This window comes from Brugia malayi (genome assembly GCF_000002995.4).
Source record: "Brugia malayi strain FR3 genome assembly, contig: Bm_v4_Chr3_scaffold_001, whole genome shotgun sequence".
In the NCBI taxonomy this organism is placed as follows: Eukaryota; Metazoa; Nematoda; class Chromadorea; order Rhabditida; family Onchocercidae; genus Brugia; species Brugia malayi.
The window spans coordinates 6,492,354-6,512,943 of record NW_025062477.1 but is presented as its reverse complement, the minus strand read 5'-3'; the positions used below and the strand labels follow the sequence as shown (position 1 = coordinate 6,512,943).

At 33.1% G+C, this 20,590-nt stretch overlaps 4 protein-coding genes across 4 annotated transcripts; 3 read left to right on the top strand and 1 right to left on the bottom strand.

Annotated features, from left to right (window-relative positions):
• Positions 1-243: 243 nt before the first annotated feature.
• On the top strand, positions 244-2,038 carry Bm6056 (Uncharacterized protein; the record flags this gene model as incomplete). The annotated part of the gene is made up of 6 exons (XM_043080184.1): positions 244-319; positions 543-655; positions 754-859; positions 1,042-1,183; positions 1,532-1,733; positions 1,904-2,038. 6 exons carry the CDS (start codon positions 244-246, stop codon positions 2,036-2,038), a joined length of 774 nt encoding a protein of 257 aa, XP_042936118.1.
• A 1,182-nt stretch (positions 2,039-3,220) lies between these two features.
• Positions 3,221-5,173, bottom strand: Bm12815 (Uncharacterized protein; the record flags this gene model as incomplete). Its single annotated transcript, XM_001895641.2, has 5 exons — positions 3,221-3,496; positions 3,753-3,861; positions 3,988-4,124; positions 4,332-4,477; positions 5,125-5,173. The coding sequence occupies 5 exons, from the start codon at positions 5,171-5,173 to the stop codon at positions 3,221-3,223; spliced, it is 717 nt and encodes a 238-aa protein (XP_001895676.2).
• A 3,525-nt stretch (positions 5,174-8,698) lies between these two features.
• Positions 8,699-12,327, top strand: Bma-csk-1 (C-terminal src kinase protein 1, putative; the record flags this gene model as incomplete). The annotated part of the gene is made up of 11 exons (XM_043080183.1): positions 8,699-8,755; positions 9,130-9,245; positions 9,426-9,533; positions 9,680-9,752; positions 9,871-10,057; positions 10,249-10,348; positions 10,434-10,581; positions 10,648-10,920; positions 11,219-11,305; positions 11,824-11,937; positions 12,262-12,327. The coding sequence occupies 11 exons, from the start codon at positions 8,699-8,701 to the stop codon at positions 12,325-12,327; spliced, it is 1,329 nt and encodes a 442-aa protein (XP_042936117.1).
• A 1,091-nt stretch (positions 12,328-13,418) lies between these two features.
• On the top strand, positions 13,419-20,092 carry Bm6669 (Myotubularin-related family protein; the record flags this gene model as incomplete). Its single annotated transcript, XM_043080182.1, has 18 exons — positions 13,419-13,499; positions 13,715-13,757; positions 13,845-13,963; positions 14,302-14,401; positions 14,616-14,710; positions 14,839-14,983; positions 15,380-15,512; positions 15,628-15,718; positions 15,797-15,885; positions 15,959-16,080; positions 16,265-16,414; positions 16,646-16,818; positions 16,972-17,117; positions 17,427-17,569; positions 17,687-17,781; positions 19,050-19,178; positions 19,464-19,610; positions 19,961-20,092. The coding sequence occupies 18 exons, from the start codon at positions 13,419-13,421 to the stop codon at positions 20,090-20,092; spliced, it is 2,133 nt and encodes a 710-aa protein (XP_042936116.1).
• Positions 20,093-20,590: the final 498 nt, after the last annotated feature.

Below are 20,590 nucleotides of genomic sequence, written 5' to 3'. Positions count from 1 at the left end.
TGCTTCATACTATATTATATTAATGTATATTTAATAACATGAATGTGACATTGTGGTAAAAATGTTGGATTAATTTAATCAATAATAAAATCAGTCCTTCAATAATATTAACCTTAATCTAAATGATCTGAGTTAGTTTCATTTTCGTGTTACATGGTTTTCCATTCGTGTTTTCAAAATATATACAATGATTAGTTTTCAGAAACAATTTTCATATGATAAACGTATTCACGGGGTAAAAGAATGAATAGACTTTGGAAATGGTTCATCGGGAAAAGAAATGAATGCTCAGTTACTTATTCTCGATTTGGCGTACCTGGTAATCATTTTTTTGACTTTTTTTTGCTGACATATATGATTCATGTTTTTGTTTAATTATTATATCACTCAATTGAATTCTGGTCAAATTTCCACAATCATTAAAATCTCTGCGAGGATAACGAACTTTTCGTGCTCAAAAGAAAAAAATTCGTGCTTTTTTCTTGATTTGTTGAATAATTCATTAAATAAATAGTTCAACTTTCTATTAATTATAACACCAGGTGACGTTTTGGACGACCGTCCACGACCATCAACCATTTGTGTCGCACAGTTCGACGATAATGACCCGAAATTTATATTCTTTAAGCTTTGTCATGCTCAAAAAGCTGCTGTGGTGAGCATTTCACGTTTCATCAAAATGATATAATTTGAATATGCACGTGTTAGTTTCTCTATGGATAACAAGACATCATAGTTCAATATATGTTTCAGGCTGTCGCTGGATTTGGTATGGCGTCTGTTATTCTCATTTTCATATCTGTATTCTTCGAATTTGATTGGTACAGTCACAAAACAGGAATCGATATCATGGCATTAGGTATTTTATTTATTTCTTTTTTTCAGTAAACACATAAGAATTTCGTCGGATGCTCAAAATGCTGCACTGGGAATACAATTCCATCACTAGGAATTGTGTAGTTTATGTTTCAGACGCTATGTATTGCTTGATTTTTCTAGTTGTAAAAAATTTTGTTTTCATATATTTGATATTTTCTTCAGCTTTTTTTTTCTTATATCTTGGGATTGGATTACTTGTTCATTACCAAGTAATTGCTGGCATTAAGAAGCAAGCTTCTTATTATCTTTTACCATTTATTGTATCATATATTGTTGCGATCGATACTGAAACGATATTTATTTTGTAAGTCTATTTTTCAAAACAAATCGAGCTATAAAACTCAAAACAAAACAGACCGCTGTGTTAAAAACAATCACACATGGAAGTTTTATGAGATCAAGGCACGGAAGTTAGAATAGCTTATTCTGGTCTAGGCTGTTGAAAATTAGCCTTGATTACCTGGTTAAGAATATCCAAGATTGAATTTTCAGCAGCTTAACCTAAAGTAAGTTGTTTTAACCATCCCTTGCTTTTATATCTTTATTATCTGAACTCATTATTGTTGTTTATGGAACTTTCGCTTTTTTCGATTGCAATTCTGGATTGAAAACTATTAGTTCCAGTAAGATTCTTTGTAATAATATTTTTCAGTATTCACATACTGCATATACAGTCTCCATCACTTGATTATTCTTTCAAGGCCGAATCAAACGTTGTTTACTTATTTTCTATCATTACGTTGCTTATTATAATATTATTTCAAGGATTCATGTTAAAAGCTGTATGCCAATGTCGTTATTATCTTTCTTGTAAAGAAATACATTTAACTGCATTGAAAGTTGCCGAAAGCAGTGTAAGTTCTTGATCCGATCATCAATTTATTTGTTATACTAAAATGATACGCATTTTTGCATTACTTTATGGGTAGTGTAATAATAAAGGCCTAATAAGTGAACCAGTTTCCTCAGCTTTTATATGAACAAATTCTCTGATCTTGTATATGAAATACAATGAATATTTCAGCGTACGAAATATCCTGGAATCCATGTTGTTTTCGCTTCACCTAGATTTAATGTGAATCATCCGGTGAGCACAGCCAACGGCAATAGAGTAGCTGATGGAGGCGTAATCGAACAGGGAATTAATTCGGTATGGTAACGTTCACACTTGCAATCTTATTGCTAGTAGTTATCTACCAGTGTGATACTTAGGCATAATGGTTAAGTCTTTGGAATTCTCTAGCATTTATCATTATTCGTTCGGCCATTTAACACCAAATTTTCTATCGTTCGCCTTCATTTGTCTTCTATTTTCAGTATTGCATTTCCTTATGTTGAAGAATTGATTTGCAAACCACGCGTAGTCAATCTTCAGATTACTTCCTTTTCAGGTTATTTTTTAGATCTGCTTCTGAGAAGCAAGCAGAATCTTCGTTTTGTTTTATTCCGCCGATTTTAGCGGTTAAAGTAATTAAAAATAATCTGAAGATAATCTCAGCGATTACAAATTTCTTTTCCGGAAAGTTTTCTAGCGTGTAGTTCAGGTCTTGTAATGAGTACGTTTTCAGCCACTTTTATTATTAAGTTTTTAACTACTGTGCTCTTTCTTTCAATTTCTAGTTGCGAACATAGATGTACCTCGTGGTTTCAAATCTCTATCGTTGCTAACTAATTTGCAGAAATTTTCATGAAACTTCTTTTTTGTTGTATGTTTGATCAGAAATGCCGGCAGCTTTAGTTGTATTATGTTAGAATGATTCAAAGATATTAGTTATTTTAAATTTTATTGCGGGTCCTGCACTTTTGCAGTTCAGGCTCATCGATTTTGTACATTCTCATGCCCATTGTATATTTTAAATTACTACTGTTGAATGTTGCCTTGTTTTATTTACTTAACTGAAGAAAAACTGGATTAAATTGGAAATTTCCAGTATTGCATTTGTCCATACCACACAATTCCATAGTTATAAATTTATTCGAGAACAATAATCAAGGTAACACAGCGTTTGGGGAAAGAAAGAGAGGTTATTTGAAGAGGGATTCTGATAACTCTGCCTGATCATTGAAAACTGGTTATAAATTGTGATTGAAAAGTGAGTATTCTCTTCAAAGTATTATCAGCTATAAGACATTGCTATTCCATTAGAAACATAATTTTTTGCTGTTGTCTTTGTTTAATTATTGGTATTTTTATTGCTACCCAGATGAGTGTTACGTATATTACCGTCATCAATAACGTAGTATAGCGTGGACGACTTTTTTCCATAAGATGAAAACTTCCGCTATTGTTGTACGAAGATAATAACTAAGATATTTAGTGAGACAAGGTTAATGCTTAATGTCACATTGTGTTTAAGTGGGAAGGACATAAGGACGATGCATTACTACTCAAATGACAATATCCATCTGATTGAGGTGTATATGAGAAACAACAGCAATGACATTTATCACCGTGTAGCACACAGTTTACAGCAGGTATTCTGGTTCCTAATATCTGACATAGCAGTGGTTCCACATATTGATATGTCGGCCCTTTGCTTAGTGTTAATAGTTCAGCAGTCACATAGTCTGATACATCACATCCATCCTGTGATGGTACTACATTCGGATATCTCTCCTAAATCAATATAACATATGCCTTGCCAACCAATTTTAGTCTCATGCATGAAAAATTTTACATAGTGCTTACCTGTTACTGTTTACTGAACTTGAGTTTAAGTCTTATTTAAAATACCTTTTTTTTCAGAAAACTAAGAGTGCAAATTAATTTCCTAAGAAATATTTACAAAAGTATAACCAATTTCTAGCATCATAATAAAGTGACAGGATAGGGAAATATGCTGATGTGGATAGGGAAAGATAAGTAAAAGAACCTTGAGATCTCGTAAATCGCCAGCTGAAAGTGGATCGAACACACAAGCAACATCAGATCCAGAGCAGGCTTCTGATTCATAAGCTTGAGCTAGAAATGATTTTGATCTCCTGGAAAGAAAGTAATTTTAAGAAATTACTTTAAAAAAAAACGAATAATCCACAAACAGTTATTTTGATGATTGTTAACATAGTCTGAGTCCTACTTCTTATGAAAATGTATGACAAAAAGCCAACTTGCAACATCTAATTCGTCGGCTACATTTGCCACAATTCTGGGTAGTGATACGTTTATAGAGTGGATGCTCCAAGTAGCTGTTCGAATTGTTGCGTAAAAAGTTGAGACCAAATTTGATAACTTTTTTGGGTGGAAGCTACAAATTTTTCTTCTAACTTTTTTTCCTCTCGAAATATTCAACCAATCGAGTTTTTCGCATGACGCATTATGAAAGTGATAAAAAAACTGGGTAAGATCAATTATTTAAATTAATCAGTAGGTGAATTGAAATAAACAATGCAACAATTTAAAAAATATAAGTGAATATTCGGGCAGTTTTATTATTATCTCTAAATGAACTAACTTTACATCCAAAATTTTTAACACTTTTCAAAAAGAGAGTGATTGCATCAGCCAAATCACCGTGCGGTATAATGCACTGGGACCACTCGGATAACTCGTCCCGATGTTCCTCACAACTTATACCGAACAGTGCTTCATCACTTACACCTGCAATCATCTCAGATTAATTTTATTCGAAATTTTCACATATTGACCACTCTTCCTTCAACAATTTATTTGATTTTAAGCCTCATTCAAAGTAAAATAATTAGCATAATGAAATAAGGAGAGAAAAACCGGAATGTCAGCTCATTGTTTTTGAATTTAGATTTTCAGATTTAATAGTTCAATGCGGAAAGTATATAGTGAGACATTTCCTTGTTTCCTTTATTACAAACTATTTTTCTCATTAACTTCAATAGTCTAACGTTTTCCAGATATCTTGCCGAAGATTCATTATTCGAATTATCTTCTTAGTGACAAAAGTTTTAATAAATGCTCATCCTAAAGACTTATTGTTTCCTTGACATTGTGATACATTGGTTTCTTATTTGGCAATAAAGCTAGAAATTACAATTCGTAAAAAAACTCTAAACAACATTATGAAGATAAATTTTGGGCATTACTCATCATCCATCATATGTATTAAGCAAGCAGAATTCGATCTTCTTTTATAATTAATTTGATAATACTAAAATGCTATCGTAATATCGTAATGAATTTAGCGATTCTGTTTATTTCGATTGTTTGATAGGTTTAGATCAGCAAAATTAATTTTTGTGACAAAGAAGAAAAAATTGAAAATTTTAACCAACCAAAAATGTAAAAAAGAAGAAACCAGAGAAGTTGAATAGATAGAACCATTTTTTCCACCTGATACAGTTGATTTGCTTCCCACCAATGTTAATGCTAGCAATAGCAGCAGTAATAACAAATTCACTCTTTATCAACTTATCTCTCAATTTTTGTCCAAACATTAATCTTACTTTAGCAAGTCAATAATCGTCGATCAGCACATAAATGAATTACTGCTAATGGTTCGCAACAGCTGCGTGGATGCATTTCGAAGTATTACAAAGTTTTAATTTCAGAAATCTCGGAGGATTTTGAGTAACAAGAATGAAGTTTAAATATATCAACATATATATAAATTGGAATCTATCGATGTATGTTTATCACAGAAATTTATAGCACAGAAATTTTTAATATATTTAATGTGCTACATCATTGCAACTCGACGAGCTTAATTGGATCACAAATTTCTTATTGACCTCATCTCAGTTCATTTTGTTGAAGTTCGGATGTATTTATATGAAGCCGAAAAGCTCTTGCGAATATCTGTGTAATGAAGAAAGCATATTGATGCCAAATAATGCACAACCATAAATTGTAGAATAGCTATTAAATTAGAATATAAAAGTCTAACTGTTGTTAGTTCTGTTACAAGAGTTAAGCACTGATTATCGCCTTTTGAATTGACTAAAATTTATTCATTATCTGTTGCTAAGATGCTAATTCCTGTCATGTCGTTGAAAATTGTATGCTCTGCTGTTGACCTTTCTGTGTATACTAAACTGATAATGGACAGTTCTCTTTTTTTTTCAAATACTCGTTGATAATAGTAGGAAAAGTGATCTTGTAACCAATAGATAAAATCACTTATCACAGCTCTGCTTTACCAATTTTTCTCTTTCCAGTGCAACCGCTTCATTCATTGTGTCACAGCTGACCTGTGTTCCCTTTGAGCAAGGCATACAACCACTTTTTTGTACTGTGAATTGTTGCGATGATTTCCATACAACCATTGTAAATAAGATATGGGTAAATTTCAAATAAATTTTACTAAAGTAAATGTGAAAACAATTCAGTGATAAAATCAGTGCGGACAATGTCAGATATTTTCAATAATGTTGCTGTCGTGAAACCTCAAACTTGGGTAATTAAACCTTTATTTAACATGAAGCAAATAATAGCGCTTTATACATATCGTACGGATGCTACACCGTTTAACAAACGCGTAAACTATATAAATGCAACAATATAAAAATGGTGAAATAACACAAAATTATAAAGTATTAGACGCATCCCAATACCACCCAAAACATAAAGCAAATGATGGTTATGGAAGGATTGGTTGGGTTATATATAAGACTGATTTAACGAATGGAGATTAGATGGGAGGATTTCTCATGGATGAACAAAGAAGATTGTTAACAAGATTAGTTTATATACAGAACTGAACTGACCAGATATTCGGCAGAGGAGGACATTTAAATGATATGAAACAGACTGCTAATAAAGGGTTTTGCTAACAAAGGGTTTGCTAACAAAGGGTTTTTGTTGTGTGAGGAAAAGGAATTAGATAAGAGGAATTTGTTAGTTTTGGATATAATAATTTAAATATTTCGTCTTTCACGATAGTTGCCATTACCTTGGACGTATTTGAAGTCATCCATAGAATGTTGAGCTTTACAATCGATTGACGTTGGAAATGAATGATTTGATATGTTTAATATTGTTGGATAAGTAGAAGTTCTAGAGTTCCATGAAGTGTCCAAATGGAAGGAATAGTTTGTTGCGATGACAAAACATATCAAAATGGTCATTCTACCACTATGTGAACTTTAAAAGCATTTGGAAAAAGAACCAACAAAGAGTTAGAAATAATAGTCTCATGCGTAATCAATATGGACAAATAACAAAGAATATTTTGTTTCGAATATAGCATTTCACTTTACGAGGACAAATTACCACTACTTATAGATCCGGAAATATTTCTGATATTTGAATCCATTTCAAACCAATTGGCATGATTACGGGTGTTGTGACGATGATATCAAAAATTTGAACATGTGGACAAGAAGCCATGTGTTCGAATATCTAGCGATGTGAAAAAATTTTTATTTAGAAACTATAAGTTCAAAGGTCAGTTTACATCTCAATTGGGTGTGTACCCAAATAGTGTGACAGCCCAATTGCGAACGACATTATCCATCATTATATCATCGTACATCTGCGCGTTGTTATGACACTGCAACAATATACTAAATTGCTGTTCAACTCTTCAACTTGTATATTACCATCACTTTCCTAAAAGCAATAATTTGCGTTATTATATGTAATCTGGAAGTATAACAATTTGCTCACGTATCACGTACGTCCGTTAAACATATGCTACATCTCAACTTGTCCATTTCCTGAAAATGGTCTTGCTTGTTACCACCACCTATCAAAAACTCAAAGAATCCCAGATAAATTTCAACAGAATAAAAAAGTGCAATATGGAGAGATGAAACCAGACCAAGTTTCGCTAGGATCCTGTTTTATTGAATCTTCCTATTTCATTTGTGAAGAAAACTAGGGAGAGTGCACCTGTTGCGAAGGTGATAATGGTAACTTTTATCACATCATCACTTCTTTTAAGTAAGAAATTCTGATTGGATAGTTTGTCTCGGGTAGACCACACAGTCATTTCATTTTGTATAATCCTTCCAATTACCCAAAGTATGTAAATTTCCCAAATAATTTATTTCTGTCATATGTAGAGAGAGAAGCTATCTCTTCTCTTCTAAGTAATCACCTAGCATGATAGCTATTAGATGTGATTACTTCTATGTGTTAATAGTACCGTAACATAGTCCCAATTGCAGAGAATGCAGACTTTTCGGCTTCCATCCTCAAGTACTTTTACCTTTTCCTTAACTCGATTTGCTATTCATGCTTAATTCTGAAATTAATCTCGGATTGTTGTCCCGTACTTCTGATCACTATTTACATCTTTTCTTTTTTATTATGTTTACTGTTTTAAGCGATAGATGTAAAGATAACTTTCTGATATTATTACATGACAGCTATTTTAGCTCATGCAGGCATGCTTTCTACTAGAATTACCAATTATTATGTTTATCCTTTTTTTTTTGGTCTGCTTTTCACCTCCTTCTCCACCTTCAACAAACTCATTTGTGAGAGAGCAGGAGGATGCATTTCAAGTTACTCCAAATCAGTGTACACTCCTCACCCAACCCGTGGATCGCAGGGATGGGTGCATTCTCTGTCTCCCTCTCAGATGCTGTCACTCTGCTGAAGCTCTTTTCCTTTTCCTGCATTTTGATGATGGATGTTGATGGGAGTATCACTATCGTTTTGCTAAGGTCACCCCTCCCACCATTCGAGGATGGAAATGTGGAGTTCCTTGTCGTTGTCGTTTTAACCTTTATGTCGTTATTCCGCACTTGATACTTTCGCAACTATTCGCCAGAAATGTAATCGCCGACATCTGTTTGCCATTATTTGTATTTCAATTATGATAGACTATCTTTGCAGGAGGACAGAAAGGGAACTGAAAGAAAGGTTATTGTTTTCAATTTTTGGTGTTACTTCTACCGACTGATGAATGATAACGTCTATCGAAAAGACGACAATGTACGGCTAGCAGCTTCCATTCTTGTAAGTTGTCTTTGTCGGTTGTTTATTTACGCTTTCCTCTTGTGTTATTTCATGTCTTCATTTTTCAGACTATGTCTTATAATGCTTGCACTCAGTGAAAAGTGTGTCGTTGAAGAGCTGGAAATTTTTAAGTAGTTGTTGAGTGAGAAGGGTGTATTAAAAAGAAAAAACTGTTCTGACATTAGCAATACAGTGACTAGTATATAACATGTTGTCTAAACATGTAAAGATACAAATGTATAGAAAATGTCGAGACGACGTAATTATTGAGAAAAGATACAATATATAATTATACATGGTATAACCGTAGCTTTAATAGTTATTTTTAAGTTATCAATTAACACACTGATAGCTAATTGTGATATGTTCTTCAGAACGGGGGAAATACGAATGGAAAGCAGACTAGTGTAGACAGGCGATATGTGGCCAACAACGAGCAGCACCCGAAGCTCTGGTATCATGGGAATATCACGCGTGAACATACTGAAAAGTTAGCTCTTTCCTAGAGAGATTAGCAATGTTTTTAACAAATTGTTGAGTATCTTCTTAATTGATTTGTTTAGAAAGAAATTTTAGAATGAGACTTATTTGATCTACGGCTTCTGACCTGTTTTTTGAAATATATTTTATCTTCTCTTCACTTCTCTTCATCTGTTACATCTTTTTCTAGAATATTATCCGGGCAAGCCGATGGAACATTTCTTGTGCGCGATTCTACCAACTTTCCAGGTGACTATACACTGTGTATGGCCTTCAATGGCAAGGTGGAACATTATAGGTATCTTTTTATAGATCAAGTTGAAGATTTAAACGCATTGAAGTGGTACGAGTGGATACACTCAAGTGATGGGTACATGAAGAGCTATTGAAGAATGATTTTTCTTTACTACAGAAAATTGTAAGAAATGACATGGGAATTTGCAGGATATATCAATTAAACGGCATTCTGACGTGTGACCACGAGGAAACTTTTGATAATTTAACCCAGTTGATAGCGGTAAGCCATCGGATAACTTGTTTCTGAAAAATGGTAGTAGTCTGATGTGTTCCAAAAAGTCACCTTTGTCAGGGACTTTTTTTTTCAACTTCGTTCTTTGATAATTTGACACTTCCAGCATTACAAACGAGACGCAGATGGTCTATGTCATCGCCTTATAACGCCGGTAATCAGTGATGATTATCGAATTACTAGAGACAATGAATCTTTAGAAGAGCGAATACGATTCTTCCGTGAAGCTTCATTAATTATTAGTCGAAGTGAAATACGTCTTGGAGACATTATCGGTCATGGAGAATTTGGGGGTTTGTTCAGCAGACTATTTTTGTGAAATTTTGTGCCTTCAAAATGTGTGAAATGCTCCCTGCTAGGAAAGGAGTTTCTCACTAAATGGTAAAGGATTAGGAAGTATGTAACAGCACCATCGTTTTTGTGCTTTTATATCTTTGCATTCTAATTGCATGCTTTTGTTTATTTAGATTTTTAAACTATTTAGATGTGCTTTTGGGAGACTACGACGGTCAGAGAGTAGCAGTGAAGGTTCTGAAGCGTAGTGAAATGGTGCAGTCATTATTGGACGAAGCAAAATTTATGATGTAAGTGTTTTACAAGGGAATCTTTCTGATACTTACTGCTATAGAGGAAATGTAACGTTCCATTGCAATTTTGTTGATTTTTCAGTGGCCTGAAACATGTGAATTTAGTGGCTTTGCTAGGTGTTGTTATTGATGATGCGAGAGAAATGTTCATGATGACCGAATACATGGCTAATGGAAATCTTGCAAGTTACTTCTACATATACTTCCATTCTTGTTTATCTCTCTGCCCAGTTTAATTCTAGAGGAAATTCTCTATGCTGTTCATTAAATCTTTATGCAACTAATGCAACTTATAGGTAGATTTCTTGCGTTCACGTGGGCGCCATCAGGTTGAGAAAATGCAGTTGACTCAGTTTGCGATTGATATTTGTGAAGGTATGAAATTTCTGGAAATAAAAAATGTGGTACATCGTGACTTGGCTGCGAGAAATGTGTTGCTAGATGATGAGCTTATGGCAAAGATAAGTGACTTCGGACTCGCGAAAGATGCTAATGAGTGTCAGTATGCAGAAAGTGCACTTAGCAAGTTTCCAATCAAATGGACTGCTCCGGAAGCTTTACGATATAGTGTTAGTATTTTATTTCTTTCTTAATGAAATATCGTAATTGTTATATCAATCCTAAACAATTTAGCAACACTTTTGCTGAATCCTTTAAAGTGGTTTATCAAAAATTGTTGGAAATTGTTGAAACAACAGTGTTGTATGAATGTCCAGATCAACAAAAATCTTTTTTTGTTTCTTCATGCTTTAATTGTCTAATAGAGCTTGGGTTACTGGGATGAAAAAGTAAAACGCATAATCCAGATCATAATAGTTAACAGTTAATACCTGTTAGTAAGAATTGGGTCAAGAAGATTAATTTTAGAAGTTTTCAACGAAAAGTGATGTATGGTCATTTGGTGTGCTGCTATGGGAGATATTTTCATTTGGAAGAGTACCCTATCCTCGCATTGTAAGTTATAAGTTGCATTTCAAAAAAAGAAAAAAAAAAAAGAAAGAAAGCGAATTGATCAGTTAAACAGATCCTCAGTTACTGCTTGAAGATTATAAACTGAAAACCACTTGCCTGAAAACCACTTGAAGATTATAAACTGAAAACCATATGCAAATTTCCACAGTTTTTCTTATTTTTCAAAATGAAGGCTTAACATATTCATTAATAAATATATTTTTCAAATAATTAAAAAATATTGATAATTAAAAGCCATTTATCAGCACTACAGAAATCAGTCGCACATTATAAATGTGAGTGCGCAGATCACTTATGAAGTTCGTATTGTCATTACTTCATCAACTCTTTTTTTTTTTTTAAAGGTATAACGAAATAGAAACTGGATGACCTGTTCTTTCATATATTTTATTAACTAAATAAAAAGTAGGAGAGAGATTAAGAAAGAAGTTGAACAAACTATAAATTATTCATCAAGTGTGAAGCATGACTCAGTAGCCAACTGCTACGAACTATTCCAGCCAATACAAGATGTTGTGCGGCATATCGAAAAGGGATACAGAATGGAGCCACCGGAAGGGTGTCCGATGGAAATCTCACGTCTAATGAATGAATCCTGGATGTTGGAGCCATCCGTCCGTCCCTCTTTCACTGTTATATTGCAAAGGCTTAAACTCATTTATGCAAATGTTGTTTCAGTTCTTCACTCATGAATGTGGAACTAAAGTTTCGAAAATGATTTGAGAGTACAATAACTTTTATTAATTGCTCTTAACTCACTGGCATGTTAGATCTCTTCTTTGAGGTTTTTTTTTTTTTTTTTTGTAGTCAGATTGCTTATGCATTGTTGTCGTGCCTTTGTAGATCTTCAAAAATACATATTATAGGAGAAACATACTATGCTATTCACTCAGCCAGGGTATGGCGTTGAACTCCTGTCCATCTAGAGCTGTTTTTAGGCTAAGAATTGGATTGATTACTTCGACACTGCAAATGAACTAATTTTATATTTTACAATTACATGAAACGGGGAACAAAATGAATATTTGGAGAACTTTCTATGCAGCAAGAGATAGAAACGTTATTTGTTTATTGCGTCTTAGTTTTGTTTGTAATTTCGAGAAGTGTTACCACTGGATTGTTTGTTTGTCGATTTGTTCATCAATATTTAAATATGTATCAGCTTTATTGGTTGGCAAGATCAAAAAGTATATTTTCAAATTTTCTTTCACTGACTGGTGAAATGTTTTCCACATTTCTATGTAGAACATAGAAATGATGTTTGGATTTCTGTGGGTTACTATGCTAATTGAAAGAACGAGATCTCGGTCACCTCAGCTCAGTTGGTCGATGTATCCTCATCGATATATTGACCTGGGATTTCGTTTGTTGTTATTTCATAACTGATAATGCTCGTAATAGGTATGAATTGTCACAAGTATTTTCCAAATGCATTTTGTTTTTCGTCGTAATCGTCGAGAAATAATAGTATAATCAGTCTTGACTGCACACAGATTATATGTGAGAAAATGTTGAGAAAGATCTGTTATATACGAATGTAAATCTTTTTATATAGAAGTATAAAATTATACAGGTCAGTCCCATGCGAGTTTTCTTTACATGTTTAGTTAATCAACAGAATTATTTGGAGAACCTGCTCACCGCCGCAATTACCACAAAAAAATAAGTGACAGAAAGGATATGACATATTTTGGACATTTGGCTGTTGTGTTCTGTTTAATGAATAGGGTCTATGAAGATGTCGTCCACTTAGTTCCGTTAGTTGATATTTATACGATCTCTGTAGACGTTACTTTTCCTTCTCGGATGTATTTCTGCTGTTCTCGTTATACGATATCTGTTCTGCTTATTACTTTTGCCTATGCGATGCTACTACATGTTAATCTCAATAAATTTGTACATAATGATTTAATATGAAGCAAATATATGCACTGCACTATATAGCGTGCTCTCACGTGGATTATTGTTAATTATATATTTGCATTTTATGTGTTAAAGGATAAGATCTTGTATGGATGTTATATGTAAGTGAAATTTGCTTACTTGGAGTCTCGAATGTCAATTTGTGGCTTGAGCGTCAGGGATTATAAGCAGCATGTTACTGCATCCTTCTGACGAACAGCAACGTCGCGATAGTTTTCGTTCCTACGTGGCAGCATACGACAGTCATGTAGAGGTTCGTTTCTTCGTTCATGAGTGCCAACAGTTTTGTTTTTATTGCCACATAAAGTTTTGTTTTTTATTGCCACATACTGCATAGAACTTTCCATGAATGTTATGAGAGAGATTCCACGAATGGACATTAAATATAAATTCTGCACAATATTCATATATTCTTTAAATTTTCTTCTAAATATAATATGTAACAAATTATCACCACTGAATTTTCAGGTTAAAGATATTAACGAAACACCGAATTTCATTCTTTTAAACGGTAAGCGTCGCTTTATCACACACTATGTGCAGTCTGCATTTCGTATACTTAGAAAGTACTTTCAAATGAAATTTGTTTAGCTTTCAGGGGAGATAGTGTCATCACAATGCAATGATGTGCTACTCTATCCACCCTTCCAGGATAATTACTTTGGGAAACTTTATTGCACCAACTTTCGCATATGCTTTATACCACTTTCCCAAAAGGTTCCCACTTATTACTGTAGTAATTAATAATAATGATAATGATAGTAATTATAAAATAAATTTAATAGCTTAATAATTTAATAAAAGATTTTTATAAGTATTGCTATCACTATAATAAATATATTTTTATAATGAAATATAAACATTATAATAAATGTTGATTTTCAAGTTAATTAATAATAAATATTTATCGGCATTACTGACAATAACAATTATTATGAATTATTATTAATTAGGTACAACAATTGTCATTGCTGATAGTAGTAATTATTACAGTTTCACTTTTATGATATAATATTTTACATTGCAACCCTCCGCTACTGTTTTCCTGTTTTCAGCAACCAGATCCATGCTGCAGTCGGAGCGTCATATTTGCAGATGAACACCAGGTACCTCTGTGCTCCATTGCTTCCATATATTACTCTCCGTCACCCATTGGTTTGTCTTCTACATTTCTTTTTAGCCTAGTCTTGCTTGTAGCATCTCTTCATTACATAGCTGATTTAATCACACACATAATATACTGATTTAAAAGAACTGCATGGTTCTACTCATCTAATATTGGCTATGTTTTGTTTTACTCCACTGGCCGAAATTTTCGTTACATGTTTTCTTTTTTTTTTTTTTTTTAATGAATAGATCAAAGTTGCAGTTGGCCATTCGAGTGCTTCTCCGAAGAAATACAGATTAATGACAGCTCCAGCCTCACAACTTGATATTATTTCGTCAGTTAAAATCTACACGAAAGTATGCTACTTTAATAATCCAGGAATCAAATTGTTTTAAGTATAGAAACCATAATATCTCTTTTTTTTTCGGGTGTACTATTTTTTTGAAGCTTTCTGCATTGAACATTAAAGGAGATATCGTTCTAGGACTTTCGGGTATGGACCTTTGATCTACAGCGGAGCCAGTTTGCCGTAAATCTTGCAAATAATATTTATCATTTTTCTCGCCCTTCTTCGCTTTCCAATTTGTTGCAACTTTCTTGCGAAGGATTTCGAAAAACGCCTCAACCAGGTGCACTTGAAATTTCTGAGTTAGAAATTGTTCTATTATAATTCATTTTAAATGTTACTTGCAGTTCTTACTAATTTTGCATATTCTTACTAATATTTAATCATGCCTTCTTTCTCTTGCTCTTCAAGACATAGTGTAGCGATTGGTACTACCTAGTAGTGCTGTTTTGTTGTCATCTAGGACTAAGCTGTTGTGAGATTTCCTTCGGCGATGGCTTCGTTCGCTTTTAGTTATAGGAAAACTCCTCTTTGTGGTGAGACGTAAAAAGTTAAAATTAATTATTTAATCTTTTTTGTACATGTTTTTTTATATATGGAAAGAAGAATCCTTTTTTATAAATCTTACAATTTAATATTATTGCTGTGAAATTCGTTCCTAAATGGGCCAGTTTTGCAGCACACAACGCACTTCTATATAATAATGGGAATGACTGGCGAAAAGAGTTGCTGAGATGTGGGGACAGCGAAACACGATGGCGTATATGTTTTTTGAAATCAGAAATATCTCAGCAGAAGGCAGTTGTGCCCAGGTTTACATGTTTCTACCTTCTCCAAGACCATAACTCTAAAGTTTTTCCATTGCTTCCTTTTCGTTTCTACTATTTCTTTCCTTCTGACATCTTAATCTAATGTGTATTGTTGCAGTTATCCATTTTGTGTTGTTGTCCCGAGTGATCTCTTTGATGTTACAGTATATGAAAACCTTATACCCAACTGGTGTAATGGTAGATTCCCGGTTAGTTGGTTTTCAGTGATGAAAAGATTAAAATACGGTAGATAGTTTTTAGGACTTTGTTTGCAATATCTTGTTCAGGTTTGGTGTTGGTCATCTTCAAATGGTAGTGCATTGCTTCGTTCGTCTGCTTGTAATAAGGATCTTAATGCTCAAGAATTGTGGAAAAAGTATGTTTTATACATCAAATGCGAGAAGTCGTTTGATATCTTAAATAGTGTGACAGCCCAAATGAGATTACAGAGTATTGTGGCCTATTTGCCAAGCTCATCCTCATCGTCGACCACCTCAAGTAATTGATTGTGACATATCCGCTGTGCGTATATCATCTTCGTTCGAGAAACTCCGCGAACTTTGCTCTTTAGGTATTTATTATTTCATCTTATAGATGTGACGTTGAACCACATGAATCAGATTTGAAGACTTGTGGTTATGCCGCTAGTGAGTTATAAAAAAGGACTGTATTTAGCTTCAATCATTTTGTAGAATGTCACAAAAAATAGAAACTGGAAAACCAACTAGACGTGTTCAGTCTGAAACTATTTTTAGACTCAAAGGAACGTTTCACCGAAAAAGAAAAGGAATGGTATACACTGGTTGACGATACAGGCTGGTGTGCTTTAGTATTTCGATGTCTTCAACTGTCGAGTAAAGTTATTCACAGACTCATAGATAATCAGCGATCTGTTGTTGTAACTGGTTGGTCTCTTCAATCCTAACACTGCACTTATTCTCCTTTAACAAGCAGCTGTGAAGTCTGCTCATGAAAGCATTAAAAAGTCCGAAATAAATGAGAACTTTTGTAAAAGAGCCTATACACATAGCTATATCAGTAATCACTTGATTAAATTTCAGTCGATGATTTTTTCGAAATAGAGTTTAAAAGAAATATGAATATATTTTGGTAAATGTAAGGAAAAATACTTCCAGACGGAGATGGTTTCAACGCATCAGCAGTGGTATCATCATTGGTGCAGGTGTGTACGGATCGTTTCTATAGAACGATAACTGGTTTTAGCGCTCTCATTGAGAAGGAGTGGATAGCACTAGGGCATCCCTTCGGGCTCAATATGTTTGGCTGTACTCTTATAGCCAATATCCCGGTTCGAATCCTTTCTGTTTCTTATTCATATGTTTCCCTGTTTCGAGTTAGTCTCTAGTTCAGATGTTTATATTTAAGTCCAAATTTTCACACACCTCAGAGGCAGTTTGATTAATTAAATCAAACATTGCATAATTTTGCTAACATATTGCAGCATTCACGGCCGAAAGCCTGTACAGCAACTTTCCTCTTATTTCTGGACTGCGTAGCACAACTTATACGTCTTCATCCACTCTCGTTTGAATACTCGCATTACTTATTAATCGCACTCTGGGATTTATCCATAACTGGTCTCGCATCGTAAGATCTTTCTGTCGTAGCTTTCTCTGCTTATGTATTGGTCGGCAGGCAAATTAAAACAGTTACTGTGAATCTAAAACCGATAAAAGAATGTATGTAAATTGTATTAGTAGCACAAATGTGATATTTGCTCTGTCGATTTCTTGAGGTGAAAATTTTGAAGTGAATTTCATGCATTTAGTACGCTATCCATTTCTTGAGAATGATGTCATAATGTCTTGAAAATGTCATGCTTATGCTTACTGTGGTTAGTTATCTTGTTTGCGAACAGCTTTCTGTACTTTCTTTGTGTTTTTTTTTTCTTTACAGCGGTTTGACCTGCAATTCAGTGAATGATAGATTGGCTCTATGCAAAACAGCTCCAACTTTTCCTCTATCACAATATTACACATCGAAATACTGTCTAATGTTCACCAATGTGCTTTATTCGGCGAACCTTTTACTTGGTTTCGGTATGTTCCTTTTCGAGAAACATGTTCCTTTCAAGAAAATAGTTTTTAATTTGCGACATACCATCTCTGGTAGTTTTATTTAGTATCTTGAAAAATGCAATTGGTATGAAATTTCAGAGTCAGTTCCAGTGATACGACCTTCTTCTTCTCCTATTGATGTTCAGTTTTGGGATGAATGTTATCTTCGATGGGTGCAGCCAGCAAATATCGCTGTAATTTTCTAATACTTTTTAAATTCACAGCTTCTTTACTGGTAAAGTGCTATATTCATGGCTTCAATATCATTGATGACCAGTAACCTTTAAAGTTAACTCAGACTGTTGAAATATATGCCCTTGATACTGATGGATGGATCAGCCATAGTAACCAAAAAATTAACAATTAAGATCTGCAAGATTAACTCATTTATACGACTGTCCTACGTTTTAAATTATTTAAAAAAAAATACCAAAAAAATATAAACTTCATCTTATCAAAAACATAATAAAAAAAAGACTTATCTTCATAGTACTATAATCAATAATTTTTAATAAAAAATAATTCAAATAAACTATAAACAAAAAAAAAAAAAAAAATTGCTAAAAACTCCATTCGTACTTGAAAACATCAAAAAAAAAAAAAAATCACTTACACTACTTTGATACCATCACGCTAAGCATGTCACTTAAAAACATGGAGTAGAAAACAACTTTAAAGTTATCTTTGTTTTTAGAGATTAGTTTTGCTTCACTTTTTATTATATTGTGTTTTTAGAAGTAATTTGTTATTATTACTATATTGTAGTTGTTTAACTTCTAGTTTAATTTTTGGTATAAGATTTTTTTATTTTATTGTGACTGGTTTTTGTCATAGGGTTTACCCTCGTTTTCGTTCTGATATGTTAATGATAGAAATAAAGTGTTAAGGTTTGTTATTTTTTGTTTTTACAAAATGAATTATAATTATAACTTCTTACTGATATAACGTACTGTCTCTTATTTTTTATAGTTAAGGAATATGTATAAACATAACTAACCTTTCTACCAATCATAAAACAAACTATAAAACAGAATAATAAAAAGAAACTTTTTTACAATGTTACATTTTTTTAACTTTAGTTTGTATATTTTTATTAAATGTAATTTAATTTTCTCATTATAGTAATTTAAGTTTAGAATTTTGTTTTGATAGGATAGCGATTTGTTATTTTTCTTTTTTTTTTTTTTTTTTTTTTTTTTTGGTGTTTTTGTTTTCTAAACAAAGGATTTTAAGCTAACAATTTATTTACAAAACCATGCGTTTCCTGTTCGTGGGGTCATCATATGTATACTGCTGAATTAGATATTGATACTCGTACTTTTAGTGCTGCTACTACTAAGCTCTGTGGCGGAAAGGGACATAATAGATCGCAAATTACGATGTAATACTCAGTTATAAAAACGTTATGTCTTTGTTAACCTTCATAGTGCACATATCTTTTTAAATCATTTCATCCTTTCAGGATGGTGGTATTCTCACCAAAGATGTAGCGTTGAGCTCGATATTGTCATCAGCTGCATCTGTGGCTTATCCAGAATGTAATGCAGTTGTATGGCGACAACGTCTCCATCCTGCACTAGAAGCATCATCAGTATGTTATCTGCTGTTCTCGCTAACAGTAATTTACTTATTAGTTAAATTTTATATGTTACAGTCTTTTTGAAGACAGCGGATTCCTCATTCTAAAGAGAGTTCTATAATAAATACTTCATCCTTCAACGATCTGTTATGATTGCCTTATTTGTTTCATCCCAACTTACCAAATGAGTTATGAAAAGTTTTTTTGAATACTACACACATAGGTTTTGTTATATATTAATATTCTACAAGTAGTGTATCTTTTTTTTTTTTGATGTATCACATATTCATCTTTCAGATCAGTTCGTCATATCCTTATTCAGATGCTTTACCCAAAAATACTCCTGCTTTAAGTGAAGTGAGTATCATATCGGATACTGCATCCACAAAATCATTACGACTACAATTAGAAAGGACCAGTATTAACCTCAACCCAGGTTCAGTGGTAAGTTTACATAACTAAATGAGACGTAGTAAAAAAATAAAAAATATAAAAAAAAAAAATAGTCCTTTTCTTATTTTCGATTTTAAAATTCTACAAGTCATTACTTCAGTAGTACTTCAACCAGCAATGCAGTATAGATGCATACATATTAAACAAATAACGCTATGGATTTCATTTCTGCTTACCAGTGTTGTCGTCCTCTGTTTTTTTTCTCAATGTTACAAGAGTGGAAGTTAAGATTTAACAATGAACAATGGTGATGTATTACATTTTGAAATTTTTTGAAAATCTTTACAATCATTTTGTTTTCTGTTTTATTATTATTATTTTTTAATTAATTTAATTTTTAGAAGGTCGGAAAAGAAAGACGATTTTCAACAACTTCACTGATGACACGTGTGGATCGTTTAGTAGAATCGACTATGCTGCGCTCTTCGTCATCTCGTCCCCAACATCATTCCCCACCGGGAACTCTCGTATAACACAGACACAACACACACACACACACACACACACATACACAACACATATATACTTTTCATGCTTTCATTATTACGTCATCGAACAAAGTCGAGTGTGTACGACTTCAGTTTCTTTTTTTGAACACTGAAAAGGTTTCAAAGCACTATTGTCTAACGCTAATAATATCCATTATGGCATCTACTATGGAACACAATGTTTTGATATTTTGTCGTTTTACTAATATAAAAATACTTTGTATTGCACGATTGAATATTTAAAATGTAATATGTAGTAATGAAGATTGTATGTTGCAACATTGTACGGTGCAGCAAACTCTGAAAAGATTTAGAATTTAATTGTTCCATGAAAGTTTAACTGCGAATGAATATTGTAAAGTACACTCGAGCACAATCGTTTCAGAACGCAAAATGTGTAATTGCAACACAAGGAATTGGGAGGAAATTCTCGATTTTGTTTTCTAATCATTATTAGAACTCGACCACATAACAAAAAAATAT